Source organism: Gobius niger, assembly GCF_951799975.1.
Source record: "Gobius niger genome assembly, chromosome: 12".
Taxonomy (NCBI): Eukaryota; Metazoa; Chordata; class Actinopteri; order Gobiiformes; family Gobiidae; genus Gobius; species Gobius niger.
In genome coordinates, this window is record NC_136863.1 from 604,333 (window position 1) to 620,458 (window position 16,126).

General features: G+C 46.2%; 1 protein-coding gene across 1 annotated transcript; it reads right to left on the reverse strand.

Annotated features, from left to right (window-relative positions):
• Positions 1–1,708: 1,708 nt before the first annotated feature.
• Positions 1,709–14,652, reverse strand: b3gat2 (beta-1,3-glucuronyltransferase 2 (glucuronosyltransferase S)). The gene is made up of 4 exons (XM_079567735.1): positions 14,060–14,652; positions 5,437–5,581; positions 4,203–4,351; positions 1,709–1,811 (listed from the first exon to the last, which is right to left on the reverse strand). Exons 1-4 carry the CDS (start codon positions 14,570–14,572, stop codon positions 1,725–1,727), a joined length of 894 nt encoding a protein of 297 aa, XP_079423861.1. The 5' UTR covers positions 14,573–14,652; the 3' UTR covers positions 1,709–1,724.
• Between the last annotated feature and the right edge of the window lie 1,474 nt (positions 14,653–16,126).

The following is a 16,126-nucleotide window of genomic DNA, read 5'->3' on the forward strand; positions in this document are numbered from 1 at the left end:
TGTGTGATCCATGAGGGGGCGCTCTCTGTCTGTCAGACGTGTGTGTGATCCATGAGGGGGCGCTCTCTGTCTGTCAGACGTGTGTGTGATCCATGAGGGGGCGCTCTCTGTCTGTCAGACGTGTGTGTGATCCATGAGGGGGCGCTCTCTGTCACTCAGACGTGTGTGTGATCCATGAGGGGGCGCTCTCTGTCTGTGTGACGTGTGTGTGATCCATGAGGGGGCGCTCTCTGTCTGTCAGACGTGTGTGTGATCCATGAGGGGGCGCTCTCTGTCTGTCAGACGTGTGTGTGATCCATGAGGGGGCGCTCTCTGTCTCTCAGACGTGTGTGTGATCCATGAGGGGGCGCTCTCTGTCTGTCAGACGTGTGTGTGATCCATGAGGGGGCGCTCTCTGTCTCTCAGACGTGTGTGTGATCCATGAGGGGGCGCTCTCTGTCACTCAGACGTGTGTGTGATCCATGAGGGGGCGCTCTCTGTCTCTCAGACGTGTGTGTGATCCATGAGGGGGCGCTCTCTGTCACTCAGACGTGTGTGTGATCCATGAGGGGGCGCTCTCTGTCTCTCAGACGTGTGTGTGATCCATGAGGGGGCGCTCTCTGTCTCTCAGACGTGTGTGTGATCCATGAGGGGGCGCTCTCTGTCTCTCAGACGTGTGTGTGATCCATGAGGGGGCGCTCTCTGTCACTCAGACGTGTGTGTGATCCACGAGGGGGCGCTCTCTGTCTCTCAGACGTGTGTGTGATCCATGAGGGGGCGCTCTCTGTCACTCAGACGTGTGTGTGATCCATGAGGGGGCGCTCTCTGTCTCTCAGACGTGTGTGTGATCCATGAGGGGGCGCTCTCTGTCTCTCAGACGTGTGTGTGATCCATGAGGGGGCGCTCTCTGTCTCTCAGACGTGTGTGTGATCCATGAGGGGGCGCTCTCTGTCACTCAGACGTGTGTGTGATCCATGAGGGGGCGCTCTCTGTCTCTCAGACGTGTGTGTGATCCATGAGGGGGCGCTCTCTGTCTGTCAGACGTGTGTGTGATCCATGAGGGGGCGCTCTCTGTCTCTCAGACGTGTGTGTGATCCATGAGGGGGCGCTCTCTGTCTGTGAGACGTGTGTGTGATCCATGAGGGGGCGCTCTCTGTCTCTCAGACGTGTGTGTGATCCATGAGGGGGCGCTCTCTGTCTGTCAGACGTGTGTGTGATCCATGAGGGGGCGCTCTCTGTCTCTCAGACGTGTGTGTGATCCATGAGGGGGCGCTCTCTGTCACTCAGACGTGTGTGTGATCCATGAGGGGGCGCTCTCTGTCTGTGAGACGTGTGTGTGATCCATGAGGGGGCGCTCTCTGTCTGTGAGACGTGTGTGTGATCCATGAGGGGGCGCTCTCTGTCACTCAGACGTGTGTGTGATCCATGAGGGGGCGCTCTCTGTCTGTGAGACGTGTGTGTGATCCTCGAGGGGGCGCTCTCTGTCTCTCAGACGTGTGTGTGATCCATGAGGGGGCGCTCTCTGTCTGTGAGACGTGTGTGTGATCCTCGAGGGGGCGCTCTCTGTCTCTCAGACGTGTGTGTGATCCACGAGGGGGCGCTCTCTGTCTCTCAGACGTGTGTGTGATCCATGAGGGGGCGCTCTCTGTCTGTGAGACGTGTGTGTGATCCACGAGGGGGCGCTCTCTGTCTCTCAGACGTGTGTGTGATCCACGAGGGGGCGCTCTCCTCAGAAGCCCCGCCCCTCACACCTCGATGGCCACCGTGTCCTTGCGGTGCTTGGGTTCGTTGGCGAGGTGAGGCTTCTCCGTGCGAGTGTGCCAGACCAGGACCTGCAGAGACAGAGGAGACGTGAGGTTCAGCTTTACCCAAATACAGGCTTATTCTTCACACATTTATACACTTTATACTCACTGCTGCCCCCTCAGGTCTCATGTGGAACTGCAGCTTGTATATGAAGCTCGTGCATGACGGCGCTTCTGACCCGCAGTATAAGGTCTGAGCTCAGTCCACACCGGGGTTAATGTCGTCGACTAAAATATTCAGTCTTAATTTTAGTCAAAGTGATATTTTTGTGACTAAAATTGGACTAAAACTAAATGAAAAGTTTCTCATGAGACTAAAACTGTGACTAAAATGTCCAGATATTTGAGTCGACTAAAATCAGACTAAATAAAGATGAAAAGGAGAGACTAAAATCATCCAAACTTTTTTTTGTGATCAATTTTTTTTATTGAAGTGTAACATTACATTGGCATTTTGCACCTTTTTGCATGTGTTACACTTTCATTTTATAGCCCTTTCTTTTTTACCCACATCCCATTTCCCTTATGATGGGCAGAGAGGCTCAAAACTGCGTAAAAAGCAGTTCCCCAAAAATGAGAAAAAAATAGACAAATAAATAAAAAATGAAAAATAAAAATAAAACTGAAAATAAAACAAAAAATAAAACAAAAAAATATATAAAATCATCCAAACTTGTATTGAGCGTCTGAAAGAGCCTCAGATCATGTTTAAAGGATCAGCTCTGAGCTTTGTTCATGTGGAGCAGAAACATGAAGCAGAGGAACAACATTAAACATGATTAGAATCAATATTATCAATGCAAAGTCCACTACATTAGTCGACTAAAACTAGACTAAAATTTAAGATATTTTTTGGACTAAATCTCGACTAAAATTGAATTACATTTTAGTCAAAAGACTTAAACTAAAATAAAATGTTGTCAAAAGTAACACTGGTCCACACATGAGGACATGGAGGAACATGTTCAACCCCGTATCGTCCCTTTTATACAATAATCTAAGAACATTATTCAAAATCAGCAATAACGCAGCTCCAGCACCTCTGAAGAACTTTGTCAGACTTTGTTCTGAGCAAAACACTCGATCCAAATAAAAACTGTGTCAAACCAAAAAGATCCTGGGCCTCCAGCAAACCGAGGAACCGACTTCCAGACCGTCTGACACTGTTTTCATCAGCCGTGTCAGCAGTAATGAATGTAAACTATAGAGATTGTTTAGATTATTGTGTGTGTTTGCTTGTTTTTTTTTCTTGTAGATTGGATTTATAGATTGTAATTGTGATGCTTTATGTTCACACCTGTCCAGGGACTGCGGATGGAAAACATCTGCTGAGCTACATCTGGTACAAACCATCTCCTCTTGTGAAGACTCATGGTTCTGTACATTGTCCCTGTTTCAATAAATAATGATAATGATAATAATGAGCTGCCCCCTGGTGGCCGGAGTGAGCACATTGGTTATTTAGTTAAAAATCCATAACTCCGCACATGAAAGGGCCATGAATGGGACTTACTTTTTCTTACATGCCCAGGACGTTTCAGAGGTTATGGGGGGTTCAGAGGTTAACTATGTCATAATCCTCCTCGTAATCGACTGTATATAGAACATGTGTGTGTTTTTCCTCGTCCTTAATGAGGCGGTGATTCCTCTCTCTCCGTCTGAGGTGGAACCGTCTCCAAACTGAGGCGCTAATTGTCCACTTTGCATCAGTAACGAGGCTAATGCGGCCGAGGAGATATTTTTAGCAGCGCGTTCATCAGAAGAGTCAGAGAGTTCGACTTCAGCGTCAGATACAGAAGTGAGGCGTCTTTCACACGTTATTCACTAACTCTGGCAGGTTTGGTGTCCATGTGTAGCACGACAGGCTGTGAGCAGAGCTGAAGGTGCAGGTTTGGCTCCGTGTCCTGAATGTTGGTCCGTCCTGACTCGGCCTGACTGAGGTTTCCTGAGGACTCGCTCTGTGACTCCAGGCCGAGCTGCAGAATCCACTGAACAAAACCGTTTCTATCGACGGACAAAGAAAATCTCAGAGACTCTGCAGAGAAACAGGAGAGACTCGACGTTTCAGCGTTTGTAGCCGTTTGGTTAAATCCAATCATGTGTTTCTCAGGTTAGAAATCTAGGAGTGATCATGGAGCTTTTTACCATCTGAAGAACATTCAGATCAGAGGAATAGTGTCAAAACCAGACTGAGAGAGACTTATCCATGTGTTTGTCTCCAGCAGGTTAGATACTGCACCGGCTGCTCACTGGCGTCATGTGACTGTGTCATGTGTGTCATGTGACCGTGTCATGTGACCGTGTCATGTGATCGTGTCATGTGACTGTGTGACCGTGTCATGTGACTGTGTCATGTGACTGAGTGACCGTGTCATGTGACTGAGTCATGTGACTGTGTGACTGTGTCATGTGACTGACCCGGGTGCAGTTGTTGGCCTTGGGTTCGAGCTCGGACACCTTGGTGATCTGTCGGAGGAAGTCAGACTCCTGCATCCCGGGCTGAGAACCGCGGCGTTTAAACTGAGCCCGAGGGTTAGACAGAATCACCTGGAGGTTCACCGCGAAGCCTGGAACAGACAGACTGTCACTTTAAACATGAAACAGTCACTTTAAACATGAAACAGTCACTTTAAACATGAAACAGTCACTTTAAACATGAAACAGACACACACTTTAAACCTGAAACATACAGACAGACACTTTAAACCTGAAACAAACCATCACTTTAAACCTGAAACAAACCATCACTTTAAACATGAAACAAACAGTCACTTTAAACCTGAAACAAATGTTCACTTTAAAGCTCTGACAGTGTGCTGAGTCAGCGGGTCCCCGTGTGGCCCCGGGCCCCGCCTGCTCGGATCAGGCCCTGCTCATGAGGAGGTCTGTGTTCAGAGACATGTGTCTGAAAACAGATCGTTACACACATGTGACACATGTGTGTAACGATACTTAGCCCTGATCTGCTGTTTGTCTTTAAACATGGCTGTTTTGGGCTGTTTCAGCACCACGGACAGCTCCCACATTTACACAGTGTTTGTGCTTTAGAAACATGTCACGCTGCAGGTCATGAGTTTATCTCAGAATAACACAGTTTAGTTTCACATTTAGAGTTTGAGTAAAGAAGTAAATGAACTTTTGAACGAGTTTCCAAAGTTCACTTTCCTTCTATGTTTTGTTTTGTTTTTCCTCTCACAGGTTAGACCAAAACCAAGTCTGAGCAAAACTAATCAACACAACACAAAACATTTAAAACATTTAAACATTCAAATGTTTCTCCTGCAGCTCAATAATGCTAAACAGCATCGCTAGCATGTTTCTTTAGCGTGTTCAGCCTCATGTTGATCCTCTGTGAAGGGACAGAGCCTAAACATGTGACACTAAAGACTCACGGCTCGGTTTTATTGTTACAGACGGAGAAAGAAAAGAGGTTTTATTTATACACAACTTTTCACTTGTTTCCAAAATGTTTAATTAAAAAACATGAAAACCCGACGCACAAAAGTCACACGAGAAGATTCAAAATAATGAATTTTAAAGAATGAGCCAGAGCCATCCCATAATGAACAGTGTAGAGATGAATATTGTACATGAATAATAATAATATGTAGGAAAGCTAAAGTCCTGGTTCTCCTCGTGGTGACTCTCATACCTGCCATGTCGGTGGCGAAGGGTCGGTCGGGTCTCCATCCCGTGTACCAGCCCACCACCTTCCCCCCGGCCACCAGGGGGCGCTCGTACGCCCGGCCTCCGACCAGCCCCACCGGCCACACGGACACGCCCTTCGTGCTGCGCATCTGCAACGACAAACACGCTGCGGTTACTCCGGGTACTCTGGGTACTCTCATTACTCTCATTACTCTGGTTACTCCACATGTTCTGAGTCTCTATCATTTTATGAGTCTGAGTTTTTAGTTGAATCACAGACATGAAGGATCTTCTCCTGGATCTTAGTTAGTTAGTTAGTTAGTTAGTTAGTTAGTTAGCAGTAAATTAGAATAACTGCCTTGTATAAAATGAGAAAACAATGATGGAAATGTGACAAAAATGTGATAAAAATTTGACAAAAAAAATTACAAAAAAATGATACAAAATTGACAAAAAAATGACAAGAAAGTTACAATAATGAGTTGAATACCCAACAAAAAAATGATGTAAAAAAAAATCTGACGTGAGGAAAAAGATCCTCTCGGTTCAGGCGGGGGTTAAGAGGTTAAAGAGGGGGTGTTCTGCTTTAAAGAGGGGGTGTTCTGCTTTAAAGAGGGGGTGTTCTGCTTTAAAGAGGGGGTGTTCTGCTTTAAAGAGGGGGTGTTCTGCTTTAAAGAGGGGGTGTTCTGCTTTAAAGAGGGGGTGTTCTGCTTTAAAGAGGGGGTGTTCTGCTTTAAAGAGGGGGTGTTCTGCTTTAAAGAGGGGGTGTTCTGCTTTAAAGAGGGGGTGTTCTGCTTTAAAGAGGGGGTGTTCTGCTTTTGTCAGTCCCATAGCACCAGTCTATATCTCACTACAATGATGACAAACCTTCTGCTGGTCTGTAAATGCAGTAAATTAGAATAACTGCCTTGTATAAAATGTCTCTCTCAAAATGGCTGTAGTGAATGTCTTGAAATAGGCCTCTGTCTCTTTAAGAACCTCTGAGCCTTTAGACACGCCCCCTCCACACGCTGTCTGTGGCATCAGTGGGGAGGGGGTTCTGCTGAGGAGCAGTGGTTGGTTACTCGGCTGGTGACCAAAGCTCGGAGGCGTCTCCAGGAGGTGGGGGCGTTCCTAGGAGGACTCAGGCAAACCTATCCCTAAAATGGCCGCCATCAGAGTTTTTACAGATTACTCAGAAATACGTGAATGTGCCAAGGCAACACTTCAGCCATGTTTTTAATGAGGGAGTGACAGAATAACATGAGGGAAAGCTTGACCTTCAGCTCCTCAGTGAACTAAACTAACCCTTCATCTCCTCCAGGCTGGACCACAGTGCTCTCCTCAGGATCTGACGAGGCGAGCGCCCGTTGCCCGCGGCGACGGCGCCTCAGGGCAGAGACGACGCTTCAGCGAGAGGCCGGTCACAGGAGAAAACCCTCCGGCCTGTGAGCGGCATTTGAAAGCTAAGACCCACCAGCTTCCTTCACAAGGAAACAAAACAAGGAGGAGCTGAGGCGCGTTTAAACGAGGCGTGAAGTTCTGCAGTGGAGCAGGTTTCAGATTCGGGTAAAGCTGGAGAGAGTGTGTTTGTTTTGTTCTGAAGGTTATAACATTACACAGAGGAAACAGATCATGGACTCAGTGACTGACGTTAATGATCAGTTTGTAATTCATACTTTTTAGTTTCCACTTGTGAAAGTTTAATGGAGGAAAAACTGGCTCCGCCCCCACTGGGTCATGTGCACAGACTGTAAAAAAAAATGGACGTCTCCTCCTCACTCCTCCCCGTTCACCATAATGACCACGGTCGAGGGGGAAGTCATGGAGGATTTACAGACTCCGCCTCCCCAGCTCTGACGAAGCATGTTCCTAAAAAGGGCATAAGGGCGGGATCTTTACTGTAGACTCCGCCCTTGTGTGACGTGTAGCTCGCGCTGCTCCAATGCTAACAGTCCGACCCTCATTAAGTACCAGATTTATAAAATTCTTCTTACGAAAACCAGTCTGGTTTTCTTAACTGTGACCCAGCGTTATCTCAGGAGGAAGATCAGCCGAGTCTAGTGTTGGAAACATAGAAACCAGGCGTGAAAGTTGTTTTTAAGGTGTTTAACTCCAATGCTTTTCAATGGGGGCCTAGTGGTGGTATGGAGGTACTACAGCAATGGCGGCCCCCAGTGTCGTGGTCATAAAGCAGAGCAGCTAGCGGCCATTGGTCATGTGACATCATCACGTTCTAGAACTTGCTACGCAGCCTCTGGAGGCAAAACACCTGGATGGATGCCTCTTTAATGATACAGAAAACGAAGACGGGGAAACATCTTCAAATGTTTGATCTGTGAAGATGATCCACATCTCCAACAGGAAGCTCCTCCTCCAGAGCTTCACCTTCTGTCCTCCAGGCGACGGCAGACGGAGCATCTGAGCTTCTGTCTGAGGCGTTTGCTGAGGCCAGACTTCAGATCCTCCTGAGCCTGAGTCTGTGATGGACAGTTCTCCTCGTCAGCGATAAACCCTGAGCTCAGACTCAGCTCTTCAGGGCGGAGCCAGAAAGCAGCGGCGAGGGCGGCGGCGGCGATGAGCGGAATCAGCAGAAGCTCACACTTAAGGACGAGACATTAGGAGGAGGAAGCAATCAGGAGAACGAGCTGACGCAGCAGCAGGAATCACTCAGGAGAGGAGAGGGAAGGAATGAGTCTGAGTCTGCAGAACATCTGACTCTACAGAACATCTGACTCAGAACATCTGACTCTGAACATCTGACTCTGAACATCTGACTCTGAACATCTGACTCTACAGAACATCTGACTCTACAGAACATCTGACTCTGAACATCTGACTCTGAACATCTGACTCTACAGAACATCTGACTCTACAGAACATCTGACTCTGAACATCTGACTCTGAACATCTGACTCTGCAGAACATCTGACTCTGAACATCTGACCCACAGAGGAGGAGGATGAAGAGCTCTCTCTGATGATGGGGAACGTTCGAGCCTGTAAATCAGGTCTCAAACTCCGGACTCAGGTCTGAATGTGGATCTCCATGGCAACATCGCGAGGACAAAGGTCTGTTCAGATCAGCTGTGTCGGTCTTAGCTTTCAAATGAGGCCTGTGGTCACAAACTCCAGTCCAGAAGCTTTTAGATTTGGGTAAGATGATCCTGGAGAGCGATAAGTTTAATCACTCCACACTTTCCAAAACCGTAATTACTTCTGGAGTGTTATCGCTCAGCTCTGCCTTTTCTGTGACTAACGGCGGCTCGCGTTCCGCCCCGGGCGACGACTTAATGAGTCTGTCAGCGCCGGACGAAAAGAAAACAGCGTTCTGTAGTTTTAACACATTCACACGTGAACACGCTCTGTCCTCGGTGTCAGCGAGACTTTACTACACGCCATGAGAAACAGACATACTGCTCACTATTCTGACTCAACAACACTAGTCTGAGGCTTTTATTCTGAAAACGGGACAAGTTTAAGGCTTTTATTTTGAAAATGCTACAAATTTAAGGATTTTATTTTGAAAACGGGACAAGTTTAGGCTTTTATTTTGAAAACGGGACAAGTTTAAGGCTTTTATTTTGAAAACGGGACAAGTTTAAGGCTTTTATTTTGGAAACGGGACAAGTTTAAGGCTTTTATTTTGAAAACGGGACAAGTTTAAGGCTTTTATTTTGAAAACGGGACAAGTTTAAGTCTTTTATTTTGAAAACGGGACAAGTTTAAGGCTTTTATTTTGAAAACGGGACAAGTTTAAGGCTTTTATTTTGGAAACGGGACAAATTTAAGGCTTTTATTTTGAAAACAGGACAAGTTTAAGGCTTTTATTTTGGAAACGGGACAAATTTAAGGCTTTTATTTTGAAAACGGGACAAATTTAAGGCTTTTATTTTGAAAACGGGACAAGTTTAAGGCTTTTATTTTGGAAACGGGACAAATTTAAGGCTTTTATTTTGAAAACGGGACAAATTTAAGGCTTTTATTTTGAAAACGGGACAAGTTTGAGGCTTTTATTTTGAAAACGGGACAAGTTTGAGGCTTTTATTTTGAAAACTGGACAAGTTTAAGGCTTTTATTCTGAAAATGGGACAAGTTTGAGGCTTTTATTTTGAAAAAAGGACAAGTTTGAGGCTTTTATTTTGAAAACGGGACAAGTTTGAGGCTTTAATTTTGAAAACGGGACAAGTTTAAGGCTTTTATTTTGAAAAAAGGACAAGTTTGAGGCTTTTATTTTGAAAACGGGACAAGTTTGAGGCTTTTATTTTGAAAACGGGACAAGTTTGAGGCTTTTATTTTGAAAACGGGACAAGTTTGAGGCTTTTATTTTGAAAACGGGACAAGTTTGAGGCTTTTATTTTGAAAAAAGGACAAGTTTAAGGCTTTTATTCTGAAAATGGGACAAGTTTGAGGATTTTATATTGAAAACGGGACAAGTTTGAGGCTTTTATTTTGAAAAAAGGACAAGTTTGAGGCTTTTATTCTGAAAATGGGACAAGTTTGAGGATTTTATATTGAAAACGGGACAGGTTTGAGGCTTTTATTTTGAAAAAAGGACAAGTTTGAGGCTTTTATTTTGAAAACGGGACAAGTTTGAGGCTTTTATTTTGAAAACGGGACAAGTTTAAGGCTTTTATTTTGAAAACGGGACAAATTTAAGGCTTTTATTTTGAAAACGGGACAAGTTTAAGGCTTTTATTTTGGAAATGCTACAAATTTAAGGCTTTTATTTTGAAAACGGGACAAGTTTGAGGCTTTTATTCTGAAAACGGGACAAGTTTGAGGCTTTTATTCTGAAAACGGGACAAGTTTGAGGCTTTTATTTTGAAAACGGGACAAGTTTGAGGCTTTTATTTTGAAAACGGGACAAGTTTGAGGCTTTTATTTTGAAAACTGGACAAGTTTAAAGCTTTTATTTTGAAAACGGGACAAGTTTGAGGCTTTTATTTTGAAAACGGGACAAGTTTGAGGCTTTTATTCTGAAAAAAGGACAAGTTTGAGGCTTTTATTTTGAAAACGGGACAAGTTTGAGGCTTTTATTTTGAAAACGGGACAAGTTTGAGGCTTTTATTTTGAAAACGGGACAAGTTTGAGGCTTTTATTTTGAAAACGGGACAAGTTTAAGGCTTTTATTTTGAAAACGGGACAAATTTAAGGCTTTTATTTTGAAAACGGGACAAGTTTAAGGCTTTTATTTTGGAAATGCTACAAATTTAAGGCTTTTATTTTGAAAACGGGACAAGTTTGAGGCTTTTATTCTGAAAACGGGACAAGTTTGAGGCTTTTATTCTGAAAACGGGACAAGTTTGAGGCTTTTATTTTGAAAACGGGACAAGTTTGAGGCTTTTATTTTGAAAACGGGACAAGTTTGAGGCTTTTATTTTGAAAACTGGACAAGTTTAAAGCTTTTATTTTGAAAACGGGACAAGTTTGAGGCTTTTATTTTGAAAACGGGACAAGTTTGAGGCTTTTATTCTGAAAACGGGACAAGTTTGAGGCTTTTATTTTGAAAACGGGACAAGTTTGAGGCTTTTATTTTGAAAACTGGACAAGTTTAAAGCTTTTATTTTGAAAACGGGACAAGTTTGAGGCTTTTATTTTGAAAACGGGACAAGTTTGAGGCTTTTATTTTGAAAACGGGACAAATTTAAGGCTTTTATTCTGAAAATGGGACAAATTTAAGGCTTTTATTTTGAAAACGGGACAAGTTTAAGCCTTTTATTTTGAAAACGGGACAAATTTAAGGCTTTTATTTTGAAAACGGGACAAATTTAAGGCTTTTATTCTGAAAATGGGACAAGTTTGAGGCTTTTATTTTGAAAACGGGACAAGTTTAAGGCTTTTATTTTGAAAACGGGACAAGTTTGAGGCTTTTATTTTGGAAACGGGACAAGTTTGAGGCTTTTATTTTGGAAACGGGACAAGTTTAAGGCTTTTATTTTGAAAACGGGACAAATTTAAGGCTTTTATTTTGAAAACGGGACAAGTTTGAGGCTTTTATTTTGGAAACGGGACAAGTTTGAGGCTTTTATTTTGAAAACGGGACAAGTTTGAGGCTTTTATTTTGGAAACGGGACAAGTTTAAGGCTTTTATTTTGAAAACGGGACAAATTTAAGGCTTTTATTTTGAAAACGGGACAAATTTAAGGCTTTTATTCTGAAAATGGGACAAGTTTGAGGCTTTTATTTTGAAAACGGGACAAGTTTAAGGCTTTTATTTTGAAAACGGGACAAGTTTGAGGCTTTTATTTTGGAAACGGGACAAGTTTAAGGCTTTTATTTTGAAAACGGGACAACTTTAAGGCTTTTATTTTGAAAACGGGACAAATTTAAGGCTTTTATTTTGAAAACTTGTCACATTAAGAGTTTTCATTCCACTCTGACCGTCTGCACTTCAGTCGCTCCTCCAGACTCTTCACAGACTCTTCACAGACTCTTCACAGACTCTTCTCAGACTCTTCACAGACTCTTCTCAGACTCTTCACAGACTCCTCCACATTTAGGAGGTTTTTTCACACGAGTCAGATCCGACTCCTTCACTCTAATCACAAAGGAGTTCTGAAACTAACGGAGCGATGGCTGATTTCCACAGATTCACTCAACATAACTAACGCAGCTGCACCTGGTTCTTTTGGGACTCTTCCTTTGGCCATTAAAGGCGCTCAGGCCCCTCCCATCCTCGTTCCTCTCTTTCTTTCCCTCCCTCTCACTCAGCGTTCAGACGGTTTATTCAGAAGCTTCCACCAAATGAATCATATTTGAAGTGAATCAACGGCCGAGTTTCATTTCCCTTTGACTCCGCACAAAGGGTCAGTGATGAGGGTTCTTCTGAGGAGCTCCTCTCGTCCTGAGCATTGATTCTGGAGGACCTGGATCAGGGACGGAGCTCCTTCTCACAGCGTCACTTCAGGAGCAGAACATTCAGGTTCAAACAGACTCCTCTCAGCGGCGGGATCAGTTATTAAAGTTCGGGATCTGAAGGTTAAAGGGCCAACATCCTGCAAAATCCACTTTTTGGAAACATGGCCAGTCCTTCGCTGATTCCCCTTCGCTGATTGGTTTACTCCACTTCCTGTTTCCTGCCTATGTTCCGCTCTGGAAAGTTGATGCAGCTGCTAACGGCACGTCAACAGATCAATGGTGCGGTAATGAACACAAGTTGAGAGCAGAAATCCCCCTGACCTCTGAGAGCTCTGACCCTCCTCTTTCCAAAGTGAAAAAGCCAAGTCTCTGTCACTTATGGTTCGCTAAAGTCTGCGACATCAGCCACATCTGGAACACTTTGGAGACGATATTCCTAAAAAAGTTCTAAATGAAGGTCAGGAGAAAGAACTTATGAAGAGCTTTTCTAGTTTCATTCAGGCCAAAGCGTTTTACTGCAACAAACCATCCATTCACCCTCCACTCACTCTCCACTCACTCTCCACTCACTCTCCATCCCAAAGCCTCTAGTCTGAGCGTGAGGAACCCCTGGAACCCCTGGAATCATCAGGACCGATAACCAGAGTTTTGCTTCTTAAAGGAGCAGTAAATCTGAACATCATCAGCAAAAGGTGGAAAGAAACATCCCTGAACCTTTGGATGATGTTGCCCAAACAAACAACAACAATACAACAAGAACAAAACAGGACCCAAAACAGACCCTTGAGGCTCCACACAGCAAATACACAGACTCAGTGTATACATGTGTATGTATATATATATAGCGCCCCCTGCTGGTCTCACCTCGTCGAACAGCTCCAGGCTGTACGTGTTGTGTATATATACATATATAGCGCCCCCTGCATGTGTATATATAATGTATAGCGCCCCCTGTATGTGTATACACATATATATACATATATAGCGCCCCCTTCAGGCCTCACCTCGTCGAACAGCTCCAGGCTGTACGTGTTGTGTATATATACATATATAGCGCCCCCTGCATGTGTATATATACATGTATAGCGCCCCCTGCATGTGTATATACACATATATAGCGCCCCCCGGTGGCCTCACCTCGTCGAACAGCTCCAGGCTGTACGTGTTGTATATATATACATATATATACATATATATATATATCTAGCGCCCCCTGGTGGCCTCACCTCGTCGAACAGCTCCAGGCTGTACGTGTTGTGTATATAGCGCCCCCTGTATGTGTATATACACATGTATAGCGCCCCCTTTAGGCCTCACCTCGTCGAACAGCTCCAGGCTGTACGTGTTGTGTATATATACATATATAGTGCCCCCTGCATGTGTATATACACATATATAGCGCCCCCCGGTGGCCTCACCTCGTCGAACAGCTCCAGGCTGTACGTGTTGTATATATATACATATATATACATATATATATATATCTAGCGCCCCCTGGTGGCCTCACCTCGTCGAACAGCTCCAGGCTGTACGTGTTGTGTATATAGCGCCCCCTGTATGTGTATATACACATGTATAGCGCCCCCTTTAGGCCTCACCTCGTCGAACAGCTCCAGGCTGTACGTGTTGTATATATACATATATAGCGCCCCCCGTATGTGTATATATACATATATAGCGCCCCCTGGTGGCCTCACCTCGTCGAACAGCTCCAGGCTGTACGTGTTGTGTATATAGCGCCCCCTGTATGTGTATATACACATGTATAGCGCCCCCTTTAGGCCTCACCTCGTCGAACAGCTCCAGGCTGTACGTGTTGTCGTCGTCGGCGAAGAACACGACCCCCGGGTCCCGCCTCCCGCGGTGCGAGCGTAGCCAGGCGAGCGCGGCGTTGCGCTGCTCGGTGGCGCGGGGCATCCCGGTGCGTTTGAAGCGGCGCGGCGTGAAGATGTGCAGGTGCGTGAACGCCGTGACGCCGCAGCGCGACAGGAAGCGGCTCACCAGGTCGGAGCGCGACGCCGAGTCCTCCACCACGATCCAGTGCAGCCGCGCCACCTGCCGCAGCGCCTGCGCCACACGCGTTAGCTCCGCCTTCTGCACCGGCCGCGTGTACGTGGGCGTCACCGCGTAGATCACCGGCAACGCCGACAGGTTCACGGGCGCGGCCGCCGAGCGCTGGGGGCGGAGCCTCGGCGACAGCGGAGACAAGAACGTCCGTTTGGTGTCGAGGTCGATCATGATGATGACGATGAGCGCCCACGGGAGGAGGATGAAGAAGCGGCTGAAGAGGACGGACTTCATCTGTGCAGCAGTATCCGAGTATTTATACTCTGTGCTTCAGTATCCGAGTATTTATACTCTGTACTCCAGTATCACAGTACTCCAGTATCTCTGTACTCCAGTATCTCTGTACTCCAGTATCACAGGGAATATACTATAACAGTACTCTAGTATCAACTTTACTCCAGGAGGAGGATGAAGAAGCGGCTGAAGAGGACGGACTTCATCTGTGCTGCAGTATCCGAGTATTTATACTCTGTGCTTCAGTATCCGAGTATTTATACTCTGTACTCCAGTATCACAGTACTCCAGTATCTCTGTACTCCAGTATCTCTGTACTCCAGTATCACAGGGAATATACTATAACAGTACTCTAGTATCAACTTTACTCCAGGAGGAGGATGAAGAAGCGGCTGAAGAGGACGGACTTCATCTGTGCTGCAGTATCCGAGTATTTATACTCTGTACTCCAGTGTCTCAGTACTCCAGTGTCTCTGTACTCCAGTATCCGAGTAAATCTACTTTACTCCAGGAGGAGGATGAAGAAGCGGCTGAAGAGGACGGACTTCATCTGTGCTTCAGTATCCGAGTAAATGTACTCTGTACTCCAGTGTCCCAGGGAATATACTGTAACAGTACTCTAGTATCCAAGTAAATCTACTTTACTTCGGTATCTGAGTAATTCGACTGTACCTAGACTTTACTCGAGTAGTATTTGACTCTCTGTAAAGACAAAACACTTTTCAAACAGACTTTAAATATCTCAAATACTGCAGTACTTTAACCCGAGTAACATTGACCGGGAGTATCAGTACTTTTACTCGAGTATCAGCGCTGTCTCCTTTTGACCCAGATGCGGATAAATCCAAGAGTCTCGGTGTTGAAGAGTAACGAGTCCCGGTAACGGCACAAACCCCCCCGCGGATCCACGAGCGGGAAGAGCCTGAGGAACCTCCACAGCGCGGCTTCAGCGGAGCGGCTCCTCCAGAAGCTCCAGAAGCTCCAGAAGCTCCAGAAGCTCCAGAAGCTCCAGAAGCTCCAGAAGCTCCAGAAGCTCCAGCCCAGGCGCGGCTCCTCCAGCCCGGAGAGAAACGCGGTGTTTTTGTCCCCGCACGGCCTCGGTCCCGGTAATCCTGCCTCACGCGCTCGCGCAGGAGCGGCTGAACCCCCAGACGCTGCGCCGCTGGTTCTGCCTGATGCTCACGCTCCAAAAACCGCCCGCGCTCCCCGGTTCCTCAGCGGCAGCGGCGGCGGCGGCGGCGGCGCGTCCCGCGGAGAAGGCACCGCACGCGCAGCCCGAGCCATGACGAGGAGAACCGGAGAAAACCGACGCAGGAATCCGTGAAACGCGTCCAAACGTGAGATCCGGGGCCGCGGGAGATCCGGGGCTGAGGCTCACCGAGCACGCACCGTCTCCTCCGGGACAGTCAGCGCCAAACACCCCCCCCCCCCCACACCGGAGCGCGCTTCGGCCCGTGGTCAGGAATGAAGCGCGGTCACCTCTACGTGCTCGGTGTGCGCGGAGAGCGGAGGATCCTGCGGGAGAACAGCGGGAGGACCGGGAGGACCGGGAGG